Source organism: Clarias gariepinus, chromosome 11 (genome assembly GCF_024256425.1).
Source record: "Clarias gariepinus isolate MV-2021 ecotype Netherlands chromosome 11, CGAR_prim_01v2, whole genome shotgun sequence".
NCBI classification, from domain to species: Eukaryota; Metazoa; Chordata; class Actinopteri; order Siluriformes; family Clariidae; genus Clarias; species Clarias gariepinus.
In genome coordinates this window covers 17894497-17918372 of record NC_071110.1, presented here as the reverse complement: position 1 = coordinate 17918372, position 23876 = coordinate 17894497, and the positions used below count along the sequence as shown (strand labels likewise).

Sequence of the window (23876 nt, the reverse complement as noted above, 5' to 3'; positions counted from 1 at the left end):
TTCAAATTAACAATTTATTGGATTTATAAATGGTAATTAAACAATGTATTGATAATGATGCTTATTACACTAACACTGATAAAAATGTATTTTATTTATTTTTTATTAAAGCTGTTCCAACATCTAACCAATGACTGGACCCAAACCTCATTACTTGACCGAGACGGTGCCAAATGCCCAGACTCTTTTTGTGTTTGTGTTTTTGGTTGTAGTTTGTTTGAAGGGAACTTTATTTCCCATAAGGCACCTTGGTCATGTAATGAGAGCACTCACCTGAACCGGGGTAACTCATTAGTTTAATTTGTATAAATAGCCTGACTTAAGTTCAGTAAGTTGTTTAGCATTAGTTGTGGTTATACTCATGGTTGTTATGTTTAAAGTATATTAAAGTTTACTTGGTGCTCTGGAACAAGAGCTTTTTGTTTTAGTTTTGACATTAAGACAACATTAATAAAAGAATATTTTTCAAACCGTCACCTTGCCTCTGCACTTATGCCACGCACACACAAGACACCAAATCATGACAGAATGCTAGACCTTTTCAGTGGCATAGCGGCGGTCCCTTCCCTGGATGTTTTTTTAAGGGGGGCAGTGACGATGGCGCCGGAGCGAACGGACTTTGAGAGCGGTCGATTAGCTGTCCGGCCTGACGACAAGGAGCACAGACATTCGACATAAGCCGTTTGAAAAGGACGCTGCTGGGGGAGACAGGATTTCCCGCACTGAACAAGGGGTATGGGCCAGGAGGGTCAGGTATGGCAGTGACGAAGGCGAAGAAGAACCTCAGGCTGAGCGGCAATGGAAGGAGGAAGGAACAGGGAATCTCTACAAGTTGTGGGCAGAGGAGAATGAGGAGCGCATTCAAAGCCTGCAGGTGGAACAGTTCCAAAACCTGCTTGTCCAGCTTCACGAGAGCCACGCAGCAGGCTCTGAGCTCCATGAGAGACATGCAGTAGGCTCTGAGCTTCACGAGAACCCCGCAGCAGGCTCTGAGCTTTACGAGAGCTGCAGTAAGGACGACACATTTCCTCCTCTTCCACCTCCACTCGACTTAGAGGACAACGCGCCTCTGCTCGATGCTGAGGATGTTGCATTTCCTCTTCGTCTTCCTCTGCCCGACACAGAGGAAGACGCACTACTTCTTCCTCCTCTCCCGGTCAACGCGTAGGACGGTGCGCTTCCTTCTCCTTAGCTCAATAGTGAGGACGTCGCGCTTCCTCTTCCACACAGCTGCGAGGACTTCGTACCAGCTCCGTTGCTCAAATTCGAGAACGTCGTGCTTCCTCCTCCGCCTGGCTTTGACGACATTGTGCCAGCCCCTTGGCTTGACGTCGAGGACTATATCTATGTATTAAGTTCGGTACATCTCTGAGTGTTTTTTGGGGTTAACGTATATTGTGTTTTGCAGTTGTTGGATCCGGCGTTTTAGGAGACTGAAACCGCTATTTTTTGAAACCAGGTCTCAAAGTGGATAATATATTTTGTGAAACGATGATGTCATCACATCACGTGCCGGCTGCGTCACACGTAACAGCAACAACAATAATGGCGGACTACATGATTGTGTTCGTGTTGCTACAAAGCCTGCTAGCTTTGTTACAGCAAAATCTATTGCTTCTATGCAACTGTTATGAGCAACAAGCGATAATGGACAACACCATCTTGGTTCGTATACAGCGCGCAAGGTTATGCGCATGCTCAAAGTCTTCTTCTCTGTGTATAGTGTATCTCTATGGCAGAATTACAGTGCCCCATACTGGTCTGGGATATATACTACACCATTTTCAGTGGTTTCGTGTGTACGCAGATATTTCTTGAGACGACGCGGTGTTCACGAAAAAAAATGATCGGATAGGGAATGCACCGGCTTTGTGTGGACGGAGTCTAAGTTATGAGGGCTTGGGTTGGGCTAAATAAAAAGTAGTGACTGGGTAATGTCCAAATAGATGTCAGGGTTTTGGGAGTGTTTTTTTTTTTAAACAACCAATCAATGATGAGATACGAAACCAATAGGGAAGAGCAGAGTTAGGCAAAGGTGTAAAATGCAAATGGGGCTTAAGGTGTAAATGTCTCCTGACAAAATCCTTGAGTGGATTATTTGCCATGGCAACAAATGGCTGTACCATGGAGGGATTCCTCAGCAAGATACATCTGAATTGGTATCAATCCAGAAGTATTCTAGCTTGGTGGAATTTGATGTATACGCTCAGTGGTACTTGTAGATACTTCCAAAAATCAGTGGTGTATACAGGAATTTCCTAGTAGAGATATAACTCTTTTCATGCAGTGTGCGGTCCACTTGCCCCTCGTAGCTTCTGCCAAACCATAATAGCATCTTTCTAGCCTGCAGCCAGGTCTTTCTGCATCCACGGATGAATGCTTGGGCAGGGTGGTTGATACCCTAAACAGCACTGGAAGGGAGACAGACCAGTAGTGTACTATACCCAGGCAGGAACTTGTTCCGAAAGGCAACATCCCGAGATGCCATGCACCTCAGGGCAATCTCGAGGGATTAGTCCTTCCTCTCAGTCTGACCATTGGATTGAGGGTAGAACCCTGAGAACAGGTTGGGAGTGGCCCCGATCAGTTTACAAAATGCCCTCCAAAATTGAGAGGTGAACTGTGGGCCAAGACAATGTTTTTGGGAACGCCATGGAGCTTGAAGACGTGGGTAATCATGAGTTCGGCCACTATGGCCTCTGGGAAAGGACACCCTCTACCCTGGTGCTGAAGGTGTCCACAACGAACTGGCATGGCGAGTCCAGAATGCTGAGGATAGAGGCAAACGTGAGCCACTTCTTAAGTTCTTATCTTGGATTTCAGGTCCCAGCAGAAACAGGTCTTGGGAGAGGTGAGGGTTGTTAGGGCTGAAGCAATAGAGCTGTAACCCCAGATGAAGTGACGGTAGAAATTAGCGAACCTCTGGAGTTCCTGCCATGAGGTCGGTTCTGTGAGTTCTGATAGTTCCTTCGTGGGGGCGAGGTTGAGGCATGACATAGTGGCAGCTCGAGATGTGAAGTCACTCCGCCAGCCAGATCCATGAGTTCTTGGAGTGACAAGGGGTGTTCTTGGGTAAATAGCTCATCCTTGAGTGCCTCCGTCAGTCCTTCAAAAAAACATGTTGCTCAGAGATTGACCATTTTATCCGCTAGAGAAAGCTAAGGTCTGGAACTCTATGGCTTAGTCATAGGCCCGAGCACGAGCCTTGACGGAGCTTCAACATCTTGCGCCCTGCCTCCCTGCCGTCACATGAGAAGTCAAATTTACTTTCCTCAATTGGAGCAGCAAGGGTCATGGGCATCCCAGAGCCTAGTAATTAATTCCAAGGCCAAACCTGAGAGGAGCATGACCACATACGCCACTGGTTCTCAAACATTTTCTGTCATTTCCAACTTAAGGGGGTGGGAATTTTCAAGCCCCACTTCCCAACAAAATGATAACGTAATCGGTCAAGTTTACCATTTATTGTAATATTAATTTCTTAACCAATAGGATCAAATAACACCAAGTTCAAAACAGATAAAATACACGTGCAATTGTTATAACAAACTTACTTCGTCACTTATCTAGAGCTTTCTTTCAAAGAAGTCTAGTGGCTTATTAACGTGACTGGGGTGTGTAGTCTCCCAGTGTCTTCCTACTTTGTCGGTCTCAAGCTGTCTGCTGCCGATTTAAGACACAAAACACACACGGGTCTCTTCTCTGCCCCCACCATTCCCACCATGAATCCAAGCGCAACATCATGTTTTCTTTTCGGCTGGCTTTTTGGTTGATTAGGCTGATAGTGCTGAATCACCTGCTTTTTTGTGGTCCATGTAAAAAATTTATCCATTGACGTTATTATGCCCACTACATACAGTACGCTTCTGACCCGGTTTATGTCCGCGGTTAAGTTAGTTTTATATTTGCATATTCACATCTCCGAATTCAATAGCTGCGTAAATAAACTCGCAAATAAGATACCCACATATATTTCCTCTCTACATTGTCTTTAAGCTACATCCGCCTTAAATTATACATGTTTAAAAGCATAAACACCATCATTCTCTACGGCGCAACGAATGATTTAGGGATCATCACAAAAGCCGCACACCAACAAAAAGCGTAGAACGATATTGATCTTCCCTTTTGTTCAGCGCCTGAAGGATCAAAAAGTGACTTTGTTGCCACACTGGAAACTAGAAATGCCAACACCAGCATACATATTGGAATAAATGAAATTACATATATAATACCGAATGTTAACATGCCGACGTTAAATCGTTATTGTTGCACTATGGTTCCACTTTTTCTCTAATATCATTTAATTTACTTGTATTAATGATTTATTTCTTTGCATGTGATTGTTTAGTATTGAGTGTCCGATCTTTATTATCAATAAAGAAAAGCATGATTTAGAATAGGTACTTTCCTATTATTTTTCACTGATTCCCCCCACCCCCCACCCCCGTTCATTGCACCCCACATGTCATGTCTGTATTCCCCACTAGTGGGGCGTGCCCCACACTTTGAGAAACACGGACATACATCAACTTGGAGCATAAGATTTTGTGTTCTGCGACAGTATGTCTGTATGCAAAGAGAAATTACCTTCTGTGAAATAAGTGTTGGCTGGCAGATGAATCAACGGTATAAGAAATGTCAATGTTACTCTTGCTTAGACACTTGCTGGAGCTCAGGCCAACACCGTCCTCCCCTAGAAGTCTAGGGATATTCTGTATCATATAGACGTGACACAGAAAGGTAAAAAATAATCACTATTGCAAAAAAAGTTGATGTATATACTATGGGTTAGAAGTTTCAACAGTGGCAAAATGTTTTAAGTGTTTCTTAGGGATAATATGTAATAAGAGGGTAGCTATACACAAACTGACACAAACACTTGCTAGACATTAAGCAAGTGATTTAGCTATAAGTACTTACACTTAGGCTCTCCATACTGTTGTGTTTCCCTTTGTGATTAGCATGTTGTCGGCTGTTGCTGAAACAAAGTGCATCAAAACAGAGCACGCCACCTACACAGTCACCCATCAGACACACCTAAAAACAGTATAGAAAATAACAATGTCTAAAGACCTATCTGTTTCTAAGGTAATTGGGTTAAAAAGTCCCATACACCAAATAGTAAATTGCTTAAGTGTTGATAGATGTGTGTTGTGACCTGTGCTTAAAAGGTTAAAAATGTATGTAAACTCTTTGACAATCCACGATTAAGCTTATTTAAACAGAAATATACTTCAGAACCAAACCCATGTTAAACATGTTAAAAAAATAATGCATGTTAAGGAACATCGAGTATTCAAACAAAATAGGTTTTACGTTGTAACACTGTTTTAGGGTTTTTAACCTGAAATGTCAATTCGGTGGTGGTTAAAATAAAGAAATTTAACAGATAAAGATTTCACATCACAACACCAGGTTCCTATTACAACCACTCTGTCTCTCCCTCTCTCTCTCACTCATATTTATATCGCTAGAGATATATCTATACAAAGTTGTTGGAGGCCTGGAGGAGTCCACTCCCAGGGAACTTGGGGCCTGAGGCAGGTACACATAGGACAGGGAGCATCAAATGGGCATACAAGCAGAAACACACTCACTCACACACTAACAGCAATTTGGGAAATGCCAGTTAGCCTACTCCATCTGTCTTTGAACTGTGGGAGGCAACCTGAGTTTCTGGAACTTCAGAACCAAACCCAGCAGATTGTCTTTTCCTGGCCAAATAAATCAATAATTCCAAACCCTATTAAAGATTGGCATAGTTTTTTCAAGGTCAAAAGGATTATGAATTGTTTTATTCTAAATGCCTCTCAATGTCCTGGTCCACACACAAGCTGACTCACAACCTGAATGTATTATTGGATTTATCATGGCAGATAAGCAAGCAGGAAGAGTAGAGAGACACCACTAGTGTTGTTTGAAATGACTCATCAGGAATGACTCATGCCCCAGGTATAATACTCATTACTGCTCTGGCAAAAGTTACCCTTTAAAGGAAAAATCCATCCATTGTTTAGACTGAAGAGGCACAGTTTTTCAAAAACAGTAGATTACATTTAAGTGAACTTAATTATTGTTAACAGCATTTTATACTTATTACTACATGTTAAAAAAATAATGCATGTTAAGGGAACATTGAGTATTCAAACAAAATAGATTTTACATTGTAACACTGTTATCTTAAAATGTCACTTCGGTGTTGGTTAAAATAAAGAAATTTTACAGATAAAGACTGTGTTATCCATAGATCAGCACCTGAAGATTTATTTTAAAGCATCGCAATTGCTATGCTTTCCTACCCAACACTATGAGGTGACAAAACACCAACCTGACCAGTAAAGCCTTGGCCATCCGGGGATTGTAAGAAACTGTGGTAGACCTCATTGGCTCGGGAGATGATGCATGCCACAGAGTCCTGGTAGTGTGGTGATGCAACAGCAAGAAGGGGCAGTGCCGCTAGTGGAAGGTGGTCTACGCTGCTCAACATACAGCTCTTATCATAACTATAGGGATTTAGGCTGCAACCAAAACAAAGAAAAGAATATTACGTTAATACAGAAATACTACAAAGCAACCTGGTCTAAAATGTGTTTAATCTTTTATACAAACTTAATCATAAAAGGAAGTAAACAAACCACTTCCTCTGTTGCAATATCATCTGTAACCTTTTAGTCATATTTCCTGACTGGAAAACTGACTATATGTCTCCAGAAAATCCAATTTTTCCGCTTTGCTGATAATACATATTTCAATTACTTAAAACTATTCCTCATTATATATAAAATATTAAAATAACATGGATGGGGTATGACCTGTTTTCTGATTATTTGAAATAATCCTAAACTCACATAAATACATTTTGTTGATTGTCAATTATATATATATTTTTAGATGCGCTTATAACCCTATCCAGATTGATGGACAGCAATATGTCTATTATAGCAATTAGTCTGTGGTCAAGGCTGATGGCATTGTCATGATGTAAATACATACCTGAGTGCAGCACAACACCAATCTGCCTATTCTAGAGGTAGTAACACTTTATCATGAATTGTGTGTATTTCATTAGTTGTGTCTGATCACTAATTAATCTCTTAATGGTTGCAAACTAGGATGGGGGTATCTTACCTGGCTTTTGAACATTGGTTTAGATTTCACTGCAAGGTTATATCTTATTGAGGCCAATAAAGATATAACATCACCCTTATCTGTATACTTTTTAATAGTCATTAATTTCCTTCCTTTCGAGCATGAATTTTTAACACAACTCCTTAGAAAACTTAACATATATATTATATTCCTTTCGCTGGCCTTTGTTGGTGAGATGGTAATGCATGCTTTCCAACTCATCACAACTTTGCAGTTTCTTACTGTACTGTATATGTCACCCCTGGACTTTTGACAGAAGCCTACTTCTGTCTATCTACAACTGATAATTTTTCTTTTCATTCATCCTTCGAATTTCCATCTCAGTTCACATCACAAAAACCTATTTTTCCAAAATAATTACAGTATATATATTTTTTTATTTATAAATATTTTTAAAAGTTTTTATTCTTTTAAGAACGATTAAACTGGGACTGGTTCCGTGAATCAATATGCTTCTCATCTGATGTATTACTTCTATTACTGTGTATGTCTGAAGAGGCTTGTCTAATCACTCCCTCATTCCCTCTATCCTTGATTTTCATTTTCAGAAAAACAGATGGTGCTTTGAGTCCCTGTCTGTGCTCCCAGCATGCAGCCCACCCTGCAGAGAGCATGACCTGAGCTGTGTGACTCTATGTCCACAATTGCTCCTGTCATGTTTACATGAGGTGTCCTGGCAGGCCTATAGCCATTATCATAACAAGGCCAGGAAACAAAATTATACTATTAATTATATTATATTACTCCATATACATCAGCAGCAGGTTGTAATTAACAGCTACATTGTAGCTCTTGTAGCCCTACAAGGATTCACTTACTTGCAGAGTAGTATTAGCAATTAATATAAAATCCAAGCAGCTGGTAGGGCTGTTACCGTGGCACCCTGGTACTGGTTAAGAAAAAAAATTGATTGGGTGGGGGATAAGAAGTGACGCTGACTTTGTAATAAATTATTAAAACTAATAATTTTTTTTTTTGCTGAAGGATCTCATAACCTTATGACTATACCTTTTCAACCCCTACGAAATAAACAGAATTTTGGAGGTCTAGCCTGGACACGCGTTAATGAGGTAGCCATGCTATTCAGTTTCATTTACTTTCTCTGTCTATCTCTCCCAGTCTCACAAACAGTTTCTTGTGACTCACACATGAAGATATAAATGCTTTGCTTCCTTTGCTTTTAAAGGGAAAAAAGGCTTCAAAGCTTATCACAGAAAGCAGTCTACCAGATATCAAAATACTTAAAAAATACTAAAAAAATAAAAAGATGTTTAATAAATTATCAAAAATTGTACTGAAGAGAACCTACATTAAAGTAGGAGATGATATACAGTGGAGAAAATAATTATTTGATCCCATGCAGATTTTGTAAGTTTGCCCACTTTTAAAGAAATAAAGGGTCTTTAATTTTTAGCATAGATTTATTATAAAGGAAAGACACAGAATATTAACTAAAAATCCAGAAAAAGCACATGATACAAAGGTTATAAATTGATTTGCATTTCAAAAAGCAAAACAAGTATTTGATCCCAAAGCAAAACAGTACTTGGTGGAGAAACCCTTGTTGGTACTATAAACACAAAGGAATTTCTTGTAGTTGGTTACCAGGTTTGCAAACATCTCAGGTGGGATTTTGGTCCACTATTATTTACAGATTTTCTCTAAATCCTCATCCTATGTTTCTTGCTTGTCGTTTGGCAACTCAAAGTTTCAGCTCCCTTGATAAATTTTCAAAGATTAAGGTCTGGAGACTGGCTAGGCCATTCCATAACCTTAATGGGCTTCTTCTTGAGCCACTCATTTGTTGCCTTGGTGGTATGTTTAGTCATTCCCATGCTGGAAATCCATTTATGACCCATCTTCAGGAGGTGTGTATTTAAAATTTTACAATACTGGCCACTGACCCCTCAATATAGCAAAGTCATAGTCTTAATAAAAAAAAAAAAAAAAAAAAAAACACACAAGTCAGGGTGATGCCAAGTAGTTCAATTTTGGTCTCCTTCTCTGTTCATTGGAAAACTTTAATGGGCCTGTACATGAGAAGGGGGACCTTCATTGTTTCAATCCATGGTGGCGTATTGTGTGCAATGGTTAGTTTGGTGACTGTAGTCCCAACTGCCTTGAGACCATTCACAAGCTTCCCCCATGTAGTTCTGCGCTGATCCTCCCTTATATATATGTGATATACACTGTGATATAATCTTGCACAGAGCTCCAAGGGCAATTGAAGGTTATTTTGAATTTGCAAATACTTGCTCCAACAGATGTCTCATTCACACCAAGCTTCTTGCTGATGGTCTTGTAGGGCGTTCTAGCTTTATGCAGGTCTACAGTCTTGTCTCTGATGTCCTTTGACAGCTCTTTGGTCTTGTCCATGGTAGGACAGGTGGCTTTTATTCACACAACAAGCTGTTGTTAGGAGCACCTTCTTAAATTAATCTGTGTACAACATGAGCACATAACCAGTCTGTGGGAGCCAGAATTATCATTGGTTGGTAGAGAATCAAATACTTATTTTACTCAGTAAATTGCAACTCAATTTACATAACAATTGAGTGTTTTTTTCTAGATTTTTGATTGATATTCTGTCTCTATCCTATCTTTATATCTAAAATAAACCTATGATAAAAATTATAGACTCTTAATTTTTGGTAAGTTGGCAAACTAACAAAACCTATAGGAAATCACATCATTATTTTTCCCACAACTTTTCATGTTACACTGGAATTCAAAAATATAAAATCAAAATCATAAAGAATTAGAGATGTTTTACATTTTTTTAGATTTGTACAGACAAATGGACAGCACTAAAGATGATTTCAGAATAATTAATAGAGATATATAAAATAGCAAGTGTGCATACAATAAATTTTACTACACTTTATCCTACACATATTGTAGGTTTAAGTTAAGTTCAGAGTTAGTGCTCACAAACCAGATTTTAAAGCTGAAGTGTGCTTTTGTTGATAAAATATGTTTAACAGCTGAAAATCTGCAAAAAGAAATTCCTCCGTTTGCAAAAACTTAAAGTTCATGGCCAGTAAAATATACAAAAGATATGTTCATGCTCTGTAAACCATGAATAAAGCATCTCAGCTTAATACATTTAGTTGAAAACGGCAGTGCAGTAGTAACTCTTTTTTTTTTTTTTTAATTAATTAAATCCGGAAAAGAAAATGATCTAATATACCTGTTATTGCTTCTTTGCTGCTTATAAATTCCATAAAGTATACTGTATGAGTTTGATTGTTACCTAAAAGGTAACTTTTTTTTGAATTGCATCCATCCATATTCCCCATCTTTCATGTACTGTACTATAATTACATCAGTGTCTTTAGGATGATAGAGTAGGAGGCATGATGGAAAGTTTGTTTATGTTGTTGGGGAATTTATGCAAGAGAAGTAAATACTTGGTTGAAAAACGACACATGCCTATGACTGATTTAATTTGGTAGAACGCTTCCTTTGATAAATTAGGAAACGGATACATAAGACCAGTCCATTGCCCTCGTTCTCTACATCCATTCCTTCCCTCAGGGTAAGTTGTAAGTTATATAACTATCCTTATATTTAAACCATTATTGAATATATTTTAATGCAGTGCTACATTGCATACATTACGATACATACAATAATATTAAATAGTATGGATAGGACCAACATTAAAATGGAAGTCAATAAAACATTCATAAGCTTTATTACTTTATGTTTTATTGAATATATATTGTTGTTTGTCTGTCATTGTTTTACATTGTTGTGCTTTTGCATTGTTTATTACTTTTATGTTTATTTTATATTTAGTGCCATTGTACACTATTGTACAGCACTTTGGACAATGGTGTTGTATTTAAATGTGTTTTACAAATAAAATAGACATTGACATATATTGTACATACAGTATAGTTTGAACCCATGACCTTCACGTCAATGCATATTTATTTTTCTTCTTCCCTTCATTTTAAAAGTGACTGATGCCAAAAAACTAAATTAAGACAAAAACTCACAAACCTAAAGCAAAAAATAAATAAATAAAATGAACATGTACCAATACCAATCAAATGGTACTGTCCTGAAGTACTGGTCATAAAATTGTACGTTTAAATCCTGGTGTCACCAAGCTGCCACTGCTGGGCCCTTCAGCAAGCCAATTAATCATCTGCTCAATTTAATCTGCCAAGTTAACAAATGTAAATGTACCAGTGTAGTTTCATGACACTAAATAATGAATCAGCATATTGCTGCTGAAACAGTACTGGGATAAAAATGACTGATTTCAAAGACATTTTCTTAAAATATTATGGATTAAACCTGCTTTTTTAAATAATTGGTGGGTAATGTCAGGGGAAACTGGCTGGAGCTTAGATATAAAGTGAATGAATGGTCTCATAGACACTGTGTATTGTGTATTGTACAAACAGTCATAAACTACAGTTATTTGCACTACCATGCACTCTCACTTTAGGTTTCGACACACCTTCTATTTATTTTGATTATGATTTATTTCCTGCATTCTATAACTATAAAATAACTATAAATAAATGTTATTTAAAGAAATAAAGGTCTGCTGTTCTCAAATAGTTATTGCAAGTTCTTGCTTCTTTAATAGTTCTTGCTATTGTCATGTGCATTTGCAAAACTCGTGAAGTACCAAAATGAAAGAGAGATTATTTAATATTTTGGATGCCTTAAGTATAGTTTTACATGTAGAAAGAAATAGCAATAAGGAAAGACCATGGAAATAGAGAGTGTGTCCAAATTTTAGACTGGTATATACACTATACACAAGTATATACACATATATACACTATTGTTTATATAGCTTTAATGTCTGCCAAGCTGGCTCTGACAATGTCAGCATGTCTTGTTCTTTTGGCACATATATATATATATATATATATATATATAGAGAGAGAGAGAGAGAGATAGATAGATAGATAGATAGATAGATAGATAGATAGATAGATAGATAGATACTGCTAGTGCATATATATTGCACTTTTAAACACTGTTTCACATATACTTCAACTTATAAAAATGGCTATTTAGATTGCCTAGGATCAGGGATTTTATAACATGCAACAAAATGCCAGCATATAAAAAAGGTACATGCCCTCCTGATTTTTCATTGATATATCATTGTGTGTCTCTGAAGCATCGTAGCCAAAATCCCAACCCTAAATATACAGTTATATTAAACAAATAAGATCTGTCCACAATAAAACCTGTAATTGTACTTAATTAATTGAACGTGATAAATTATGTTATAATTTACTTTCATGAAAATATACTATATGATGTCTCATTAATCTCATTACTTACTTAGAAACCAGGGAAAATGCATCTGCACAAACAGCAGGACAGGGCACTAGCTTAATTATTATATGGTGTGTGGTCGCCTCAAAAAGCACCCGTGCAACTTTCTTCAATACTGAGGACAGAGTGGCCACATCTGCAGCCTTCACCTCCAGGTCACAACTTGCTGGGTCTAGAATATTACCCCCATGCACTACCAATATTAGCACCTTAGCCTTACACTTTGTCTGAAAGAAATGGGAAAACAATCGGTAAGCCTTTATTAACAAAAGCAAAATAGAACCATAACTAAAAATAAAATGGTGTTTAAAAAGAGCAGAAAATATAATTCAACTAAAATGTAAAGGCATATAACAGTAGTAATAAAGTATAATAATAATATAATATTAATAAAGACAGAGCTTCAATGGAGTAAATTCTCAGGTAAAACTGAATGATCTTACCCTTCTGTCTTCTAGGCCTTCAATGCCACACTGGGAAGGACACCTGGGTTTACCAATTTGGCACAGGCTGTCTGAATGGCATGACAGAGAAAAATAAATAAATGAATAAAAATGTATATATTATATATATACAGTGGGGCAAAAAGTATTTAGTCAGCCACCAATTGCCCCACTTAAAAAGATGAGAGAGGCCTTTCTTTGACAGCTCTTTGATCTTGGCCATAGTGGAGTTTGGAGTGTGACTGTTTGAGGTTGTGGACAGGTGTCTTTTATACTGATAACAGATGCCATTAATATAGGTAACGAGTGGAGGACAGTGGAGCCTCTTAAAGAAGACATTACAGGTCTGTGAGAGCCATAAATGTTGCTTGTTTGTAGATGACCAAATACTTATTTTCCACCATAATTTGTAAGTAAATTCATTAAAAATCCTACAATGTGATTTTCTGGATTTCTTTTTCTTATTTTGTCTCTCATAGTTAAAGTATACCTTTGATGAAAATTACAGGCCTCTCTCATCTTTTCAAGTGGGAGAATTTGCACAATTGGTGGCTTACTAAATACTTTTTGCCCCACTGTACAGTAAATAGTGGAACCTTAGATTGCGAATAAATGCAAGCGTTTTGCAAAACACAAAAATTTGTAAATACATTTTAACTTGATAAACAAGCGTTCATATATACATATATATGAGTTGAGGTATCAAGCAATTACACACACACACAGTGTGGAAACAGCTTTTAGCCACTTTGCCAACACAGTCTGTGGGAAGAAACTGCCGTAATGGAGATAACCCACCAACCATAGATGGATATATGGATAGATAGATAGATTAATACAGTGGTTCTCAAACATTTTCTGTCATTCCCCACTTAAGGGGGTGGGCGAATTTTCAAGCCCCACTTGTCAACAAAATGATAACGAAAACGGCCAAGTGTACTATTTATTGAAATATCAATTTCTAAACCAATAAGATCAAATAACGGCAAGTTCAAAACAGATAAAATACACGTGCAATTGTTATAACAGGCTTACTTCGTCACTTATCTAGAGCTTTCTTTCAAAGAAGTCGAGCGACTTATTAACGTGACTGGGGTTCGTTGTCTCTAACTGTCTTCCTACTTTGTTGGGTCTCATGCTGTCTGCTGCCAGCGGTTTAAGACACAAAACACACACAGGTCTCTCCTCTGCCCTCACCATCCTCACCATAAATCCAAGCGCAACATAGGCTTCATCATAGGCTTTTTGGTTGATTAGGCTGATGATGCTGAATCACCTGCTTTTTTGTGGTCCATGTAACAAATGTATCCATTGACGTTATTATGCTCATTACATACAGTACGCTACTGACCCGATGTTATGCTCTAAAATGCCCCCCTGCCACGGATTGCCTCCCCTACATAATCTCTTTCAAATAATATATTAGAACATAAATTCATAGGTTTATGGTTTACAAATTACAAATAACAAACGAATTTAATTATAAAATAAGCAATATAAAAAATGTTGTATAGGGAAAAAATATATAAATTATATATATTTTTTTATATACAACATGTATATTTTTATATTGCTTATTTTATAATAAAAATCGTTTCCTATAATTTTTCACCACAAACAATATTTATATAGTGTAATTTGTGATAAATAATTTGTTATTTGTACATTGACAAACCCCTGCAAAATAAATGTGCCATAAAATAATCATTTTGGGGGATTTGTATTAATCGTCTCGACGGCTGTCACGTGCCTAGGGTTAATTATAATAGTAATAATTTATTTGATAATAATAAACCTTTGAATGTATGTCCTAATATAATATTTGATAGAGCTTACGTGGGTATGTGTTGGGGGCTGGGGGGTTTGGGCAATCCGTGGCAGGGGGCCATTTTAGCGCATAACACCTGTTTGTCCGCGGTAAAGTTAGTTTTATATTCGCATCTCCGAATTCAATAGCTGCGTAAATAAACCCGCGAATAAGATACCCAGATATATTTCCTTTCTACATTGTGTTTAAGCTACATCCGCCTTAAATTATACATGTTTAAAAGCATAAACATCATTATTCTCTACAGCGCAACGAGTGATTTAGGGATCATCGCAAAAAGCCGCACAGCAACAAAAAGCGTAGAACGATATTGATCTTCCCTTCTGTTCAGCGCCTGAAGGATCAAAAAGCAACTTTGTTACCACACTGGCAACTAGAAATGCCAGACTAGTACTGCCTGAAAAAATACAGAAACAGCATACACATCGGAATAAATGAAATTACATACATAATACCGAATGTTTCCTTATATATTGTTCCTCATGTTTAACATGTTTAACATGCCGACGTTAAACCGTTATTGTTGCACTATGGTTCCACTTTTTCTCTGATGTAATTTTAATTTACTTGTATTAATGATCCATTTCTTTGCATGTGATTGTTTAGTTTCGATTTTCCGATGTTTATCGTCAATAAAGGAAAGCATGAATTATTTTCCACTAATTCCCTCCCATTCATTGCGCCCCACCTGTCATGTCTGTATTCCCCACTAGTGGGGCGCGCCCCACACTTTGAGAACCACTGGATTAATAGATAGATAGATAGATAGATAGATAGATAGATAGATAGATACATACATACATACATACATACATACATACATACATACATACATACATAAATACATACATACTCATCAGAGACAGCTAAGACTAAGAAAAGTAATTTAATGGAACTGAGCAGTGATTCTACAATATGAGAAAGGAGACTTCAAGGAGACCCGGTGAAAGTTAATTCCAATGCTTAGGCACTACAATACTGTAACACCTGCCACCCATGAAATACTAAACCTCTGAATAACAAATGAATTGGACTAGAGCATGTGAGAAACAGTATGTGTGGGTGCATGACTCAAATTGAATAAGTGATCTCTAAATCGAGTGAGTGAAATGTGAGCCGAAGTGTACAGTATATATGCACACTACAGCAGCTGAATTTTGAATATAAGACAAATATCAGTTCATGGTTCCATGTATTTTCTAATAATATCCACATGAATGTTAAGGCACAGTAAGAAATGCTTAGACATTAAACTTTGGCGCTTATTAAAACGAGTGAGGGAGAACAAGCAGTTGTTTTTTTTATAGTGCTTTAAGTGTGCTAGGCCAATAAGCCATGCCAATACCTCAACCTCTCCTCCTGTCTCTGTTTCACTATTGGTTATTTATTCTGACCCTGGTTGTTTTCATGTTTCTAAAGCTGACTGCTAACATCTGACTGCTACATTGATTCTTTTACAATGCCAAACCTGGATGTCATTTTCATACTAAAAGGTATCACCTGAAAAGGAAGCATCAAGTCACGTCAAGGTCAAACCAAGTATCTTAATTGTTATTTCAGCCATGTACACCTGGTACTCTACACAATTAAACAAAACAACAGTCCTCCAGGACCACTGTGCTACATAAAACAGCACATGGCATCAGTATGAGAGGAATAGTGAAATAAATGTTTAGGGTTAATTAGCAATATAGTGTAAGTGGGCATTAGTGGCTCAGTGGTAGGCTTTTCATCTGTCATGCGGAAGCCCTGGATTCACACCCCCAATGCCCAAACCGCAGCTACTGGAAGCACGTATGAAATAAGAAAGTTGTTCCAGGAAGGGTATGTGACCCCTCATTGGGAGCAGCTTAGAGACCATTAACAACAGCAACCTAACGTAAGTCATAGAAAGCAGCCCATATGCAGAGCTCCAAATTTAAATAAGTTACAAAATTACCTTCTTTCATGGCTGTGAAAGTCAGCTAGAAAGTGCTGGACAGGTAAAACACTGATCTGCTCCTACAGACTACCAATCAGAGCAGACTACTGTGTTGAAATGTTGCAAATTTCAGTTTGTGTATATTCATGTGAATAAGCATTTATTATGAATCATTCTGCAGTTTAATACACCTGCAGGACTAATGTAATTACATAGCGCATCTAATTTAGAAACCCCACAAAGTGTTTTGTGCAAACAAACAGAAAATATACATTAATCCATCCATGCTGTCAAACAAGGCAGTGCAAAGATAGGCTGCAAGTATTATACTGCTGATGTCATGACAACCCGAGGCTGACTTATAATATGAAAGCCAGACAGAGATTGTGACTGCCCTTTAAATAGGACATGCTTTTCTTTTCAAATCGATGGCTCTCTGAGGAGTGATTGTGCTGAATGAAAGCCTCAAGCTCAAAAAAGCAGCTTTGCCTGCTGTGGAGGGTCTCGATTGCAAGCAGCACAGCTGCACACTTTCATTCATGACCCTAGCAGTGGAGCTGTTAAGATCTTAACACTCCATACAATAAGCAAATGTCAGTCAGCCCAACTTAGAAGCACTTAAGGATGTCAAATTCCATATGTCAAGCTGCTTTTCTTTCTTAATATACTGCATGTGTGTAGGTGAATTTTCCCAGTGTCTAATTTATTAGGTTTATCTTATCTTAACTTATTTTATCTTATCGTATCTTATCTTGTTGTCTTGTCTTGTCGTGACTTATCATAGTCATTTCGATTGATCTGTAAATCCAATAAAAATCTTTTGCTGTGGGTCCCCTTTTCTGTACATAACAACCTAACAAGCAGTGTCCCAAATCCCATATTTAGCTCCCACAAACCACCAGCAACCAGAATAAATAAAGGAAAAAAGACAACTGAGAGGGCAAGATAAGTAAAGCGAATAGATGTACTGTAGGTTTATTTGAAGTATTCAGACATACTTATGACATACTGTAAGAGTCTAATGCTACCTGCTAGTTATGTTCTTTACAATAATAATAAAAAACAACAAGAAATAATTCTCAGACAAAAAGAAAGTGGAATTAATTGCCATATCAATTACATTAAAATAACAATAAAAAGGCTACTTTATTAGTTTTATGCAGTTGGTCTGTATTTAAACATGACATAGAGAACAAATTCAATTCAATTCAATTTTATTTGTATAGTGCTTTTAACCATTGACATTGTCGCAAAGCAGCTTTACACAATCAAAAGAATTATTTAAGTTTGTATGAAATGTGAATGTGTATAAATCAAAATGATAAGATTGTCCCTGATAAGCAAGCCGAGGATGACGGAGACAGTGGCAAGGAAAAACTCCCTGAGCTGGTAATAGGAAGAAACCTCGAGAGGAATCAGATTTAACAGGAAACCCATCATCATTTGGGTGAAAACGGATAGCAGGGACTGATCTGCATAATATTATGTAATACTGGAAGTTCAGTATAACAGGAGATGTGTTCAATTAAATGGAGTCCAGTTTGTTCCTGGAGGCTCAGGTAGATGATAGGACATCTACACCAGGAGATGTAAAACCAGAGCAGCTAGGATCATTAAGGATTTGTCGCACCCCAATAACAGACATTTAGGCAGAAGGTTTCGGCCATTTTGGTCCAAAACGGAGAGACTCAGAAGGAGTTTTTATCCACAGGCGATTAGACTCCTCAATCAATCATGATGTGCTACTCTCCGTTCATAGAACTGGTATCAGTATACTTATACACTGCTGTGCTGACATTGCACACTGCACATCGCACTTTAGACTGGACTATAAGCATTACTTGCACTACATTCTTATCTTGTTGCATATACACTCTTGCAAATCAGAGTTTATTATTATTATTCTGTTTACATTTTTTTTGTTGTTGTTATTTGCACAAAGTAGGAGCGGTTGAGGATACATTTTACTGCGTGTTGTACCTGTATAACTATGCATGTAACAAATAAAGAATCTTGAATCTTAAATCTTGAAGCAAGTTGATTTCCTTATTTGTGAGATGAGATGAAGTCAATACAGTTTGATTTTCTCACCAGTCTTAAGCAAAGTGTTAAACATAAAAGATAATTACCATCATAGAGCAGTCATACCTGCCACGCCCCACACAGAGTGTCTCATCCCAATCAATTTAAATAAATCTTAATAATCCCCATACAATTACAGTCTTAAAATTATTAGTGGAGTCCATTGAAGAACTTGGCTTAATATATTATGTTACTTTTAAATAAATACTGTATAGTGAAGATTGAGGCCTCAGTATTCATTCTAACCTTTTTAATGATCTGGAGCTGATTCAGTGGAGTAATTTGGGTGAATTGAACCTCAGTTCCTATACTAAAAAATGGTTCATTTATGCAAGAAGAAAGCGCCTTATTTTAATTTTCACATGTCCAGGTTAGACTCTCACCACTAGTGCACTATTGCCACAAGCACACATTAATAAGGCCACAAGCACACATCTGTGCACAACTGCATGGTTTAGCATGCTTTACAGATACCTTTTCTTTATTCATTGGATAGTTGCTGCCTGCACCACAAACTCTTTTAAAATAAACATTAAAATGCACTTTCTCAAATCATCAGCTATGGATATGTTATTTTCTGTTGCCAAATATTTAAATAACAACAAGTGCCTTTTAAAATTCTTAATTTACTAGTTGTTCTCTTAGGAGGATAGAAAACAAAATGATTTAGAGGCAAGTTTTGAAATGTGTTCCTGTTTTGTTTTTGTTTTTTGGGTAAAATGCATCTAATATTGTCAAGAACTAACCTGAGGTGACCAGAAGACGTAGCTTTAGCGGTTAGCCCTTTGTTGCGTGAATGGTAAACCCAAACGCGGAAGAACACAAATAGGCAGGATAATCACGCTATTTGGTCTAAGGACTCTCACGATTGGGGAGTATGGGAAAGACACAATCTAACCTGCATTCTAAAAATACACACTCGATCAGGAAATTAAGCCAAGAAAGTGAGTACTCACGATTTGATGAATGATTTCGACGTAGCATTGGCTAGACTCAATGACTAAGCGATGTGCTATGGTTTGTTTACTCCTTTTATACTTCCTGGTTCGCGACCGCGGGTTCGCGGGTCCTAGTGCCGGTCGCGTTCCGAGTGTGCATGACAGTACCCCCCTGTCCAGGACCGCCTCCAGACGGTCCTCAGGTGGAGGATACCCTGTGACGGTAGTCCCGGATGAGCTCGGGGTCGAGGATGAACCGTGCTGGAACCCAAGATCGCTCGATGGCGCGAGTCAAGGATCCGTCGCACAGTGTAGGCGGGACCGCCGTTAATGATTCGGGGAGGGGGAGCAGGGGGGGTGGGTGTAACCATAGGTGAAGTGGTGAAGGGTTTTAGTTGCGAAATATGGAACACTGGGTGGAACCGGAGCGCCGCAGGCAGCTGGAGCCGGTAGGTGACAGGGTTGATCTGTAGATTGATGCGGTATGAGCCGATGAATCTTGGTGAAAGTTTCCGGGATTCTGTGTGGAGATGGAGATTCTTGGTTGAGAGCCAGACATTGTCACCTACTTTGAACAAACGTCCCAGAGGGTGTCAATGGCGGTGTTGGGTGATGTAGCTGGCGTTGGTACGTTGGATGGTACGGTTGGCTTGCTTCCATAGCCGTCGACACCTATGGACTAACTGTTGTGTCGAGGGTACGTCAAGTACCATAGCATACCTCAAATGGGCTTAAGTTGGTAGCCGAGAAGACGTGAAGGTTGTGGGACAGCTCTGCCCATGTGAGGTAGCGAGCCCACGAGCGCTGGTGATCAGACACAAAGCATCTCAGATAGCGCTCCAGTTGTTTGGTTGGTCCGTTTTGTCTGACCATTAGTCTGGGGGTGGTAACCGGAGGACAGACTAGTGGTGGAATTGATCAGATGGCAGAAGGCCTTCCAGAACCGGGTGGTGAACTGGGGCCCTCTGTCCGAGATGATGTCTTTGGGGAACCCATGCAGACGGACTACGTGTTCCAATATCAGCTCGGCAGTGTCCTGTGAGGGCCACCAGGTGAGCTGCTTTGGAGGACCGGTTGACTATCGTGAGGATGGTATTCTTCCCTTCGGAAACCGGCAGGCCCTTGATGAAATCCAAGGCGATGTGCGTCCAGGGCCGTCGAGGAACGGGAAGAGGTTGGAGCTCTCCGGGAGTTGGTCAGTTGGTATTCTTAGCCCTGGCGCACACCGGGCACGCCTGAACGAACTCCTCGATGTCCTTCTTCATGGAGGGCCACCAGAACGCCCGTTTCACTAACTGCAAGGTTCTTCGGTTTCCAGGGTGTGACCCCACTGGAGGACCTCAGCTCTTAGTGGTTGGGGCACGAAGAGTCCAGGCTGCACACCTGCCGGCCCGGCCTCCGCAGCCTGAGCCTGGCGAACCCTCGTTTCGAGATCCCACTGGAGAGGTGCCACAATGCGTGAAGTTGGCAGGACAGGCACGGGGTCCGCTTGGGGGACGTCTTGCTCCTGTTGACGCGATAGGGCGTCAGCCTTGGTGTTTTTGGACCCCGGGCGGTATGACAGATGAAAGTTGAACTGTTCGAAGAATAATGCCCATAGTGCCTGTCGTGGATTAAGTTGCTTGAGGTTTCGGATGGTGATGAGGTTCTGGTGATCCATCCAGACGACGAATGGCTCACTGGCACCCTGGAACCAGTGACGCCATTCCTCCAAGGCTCACTTTATGCCCAACAGCTTGCGGTCCCCTACCCCTGATCTGGAGCTGATTCAGTGGAGTAATTTGGGTGAATTGAACCTCAGTTCCTATACTAAAAAATGGTTCATTTATGCAAGAAGAAAGCGCCTTATTTTAATTTTCACATGTCCAGGTTAGACTCTCACCACTAGTGCACTATTGCCACAAGCACACATTAATAAGGCCACAAGCACACATCTGTGCACAACTGCATGGTTTAGCATGCTTTACAGATACCTTTTCTTTATTCATTGGATAGTTGCTGCCTGCACCACAAACTCTTTTAAAATAAACATTAAAATGCACTTTCTCAAATCATCAGCTATGGATATGTTATTTTCTGTTGCCAAATATTTAAATAACAACAAGTGCCTTTTAAAATTCTTAATTTACTAGTTGTTCTCTTAGGAGGATAGAAAACAAAATGATTTAGAGGCAAGTTTTGAAATGTGTTCCTGTTTTGTTTTTGTTTTTTGGGTAAAATGCATCTAATATTGTCAAGAACTAACCTGAGGTGACCAGAAGACGTAGCTTTAGCGGTTAGCCCTTTGTTGCGTGAATGGTAAACCCAAACGCGGAAGAACACAAATAGGCAGGATAATCACGCTATTTGGTCTAAGGACTCTCACGATTGGGGAGTATGGGAAAGACACAATCTAACCTGCATTCTAAAAATACACACTCGATCAGGAAATTAAGCCAAGAAAGTGAGTACTCACGATTTGATGAATGATTTCGACGTAGCATTGGCTAGACTCAATGACTAAGCGATGTGCTATGGTTTGTTTACTCCTTTTATACTTCCTGGTTCGCGACCGCGGGTTCGCGGGTCCTAGTGCCGGTCGCGTTCCGAGTGTGCATGACAGTACCCCCCTGTCCAGGACCGCCTCCAGACGGTCCTCAGGTGGAGGATACCCTGTGACGGTAGTCCCGGATGAGCTCGGGGTCGAGGATGAACCGTGCTGGAACCCAAGATCGCTCGATGGCGCGAGTCAAGGATCCGTCGCACAGTGTAGGCGGGACCGCCGTTAATGATTCGGGGAGGGGGAGCAGGGGGGGTGGGTGTAACCATAGGTGAAGTGGTGAAGGGTTTTAGTTGCGAAATATGGAACACTGGGTGGAACCGGAGCGCCGCAGGCAGCTGGAGCCGGTAGGTGACAGGGTTGATCTGTAGATTGATGCGGTATGAGCCGATGAATCTTGGTGAAAGTTTCCGGGATTCTGTGTGGAGATGGAGATTCTTGGTTGAGAGCCAGACATTGTCACCTACTTTGAACAAACGTCCCAGAGGGTGTCAATGGCGGTGTTGGGTGATGTAGCTGGCGTTGGTACGTTGGATGGTACGGTTGGCTTGCTTCCATAGCCGTCGACACCTACGGACTAACTGTTGTGTCGAGGGTACGTCAAGTACCATAGCATACCTCAAATGGGCTTAAGTTGGTAGCCGAGAAGACGTGAAGGTTGTGGGACAGCTCTGCCCATGTGAGGTAGCGAGCCCACGAGCGCTGGTGATCAGACACAAAGCATCTCAGATAGCGCTCCAGTTGTTTGGTTGGTCCGTTTTGTCTGACCATTAGTCTGGGGGTGGTAACCGGAGGACAGACTAGTGGTGGAATTGATCAGATGGCAGAAGGCCTTCCAGAACCGGGTGGTGAACTGGGGCCCTCTGTCCGAGATGATGTCTTTGGGGAACCCATGCAGACGGACTACGTGTTCCAATATCAGCTCGGCAGTGTCCTGTGAGGGCCACCAGGTGAGCTGCTTTGGAGGACCGGTTGACTATCGTGAGGATGGTATTCTTCCCTTCGGAAACCGGCAGGCCCTTGATGAAATCCAAGGCGATGTGCGTCCAGGGCCGTCGAGGAACGGGAAGAGGTTGGAGCTCTCCGGGAGTTGGTCAGTTGGTATTCTTAGCCCTGGCGCACACCGGGCACGCCTGAACGAACTCCTCGATGTCCTTCTTCATGGAGGGCCACCAGAACGCCCGTTTCACTAACTGCAAGGTTCTTCGGTTTCCAGGGTGTGACCCCACTGGAGGACCTCAGCTCTTAGTGGTTGGGGCACGAAGAGTCCAGGCTGCACACCTGCCGGCCCGGCCTCCGCAGCCTGAGCCTGGCGAACCCTCGTTTCGAGATCCCACTGGAGAGGTGCCACAATGCGTGAAGTTGGCAGGACAGGCACGGGGTCCGCTTGGGGGACGTCTTGCTCCTGTTGACGCGATAGGGCGTCAGCCTTGGTGTTTTTGGACCCCGGGCGGTATGACAGATGAAAGTTGAACTGTTCGAAGAATAATGCCCATAGTGCCTGTCGTGGATTAAGTTGCTTGAGGTTTCGGATGGTGATGAGGTTCTGGTGATCCATCCAGACGACGAATGGCTCACTGGCACCCTGGAACCAGTGACGCCATTCCTCCAAGGCTCACTTTATGCCCAACAGCTTGCGGTCCCCTACCCCGTATCGCTG

The 23876-nt window shown here is 40.1% G+C and overlaps 1 protein-coding gene across 1 annotated transcript in view; it reads right to left on the bottom strand.

Moving 5' to 3' along the window:
- The window catches only part of LOC128533645 (membrane-associated phosphatidylinositol transfer protein 3-like), a 72920-nt gene that overhangs the window by 21302 nt on the left and 27742 nt on the right, over positions 1–23876 (bottom strand). The window contains exons 3-7 of the mRNA XM_053507931.1: positions 12909–12979; positions 12472–12692; positions 6332–6521; positions 4924–5040; positions 4591–4715 (exon numbers count right to left, since the gene is read on the bottom strand). Of these exons, the coding sequence (XP_053363906.1) occupies positions 4591–4715; positions 4924–5040; positions 6332–6521; positions 12472–12692; positions 12909–12979 (724 nt within the window). The remainder of the gene's footprint in view (positions 1–4590; positions 4716–4923; positions 5041–6331; positions 6522–12471; positions 12693–12908; positions 12980–23876) is intronic.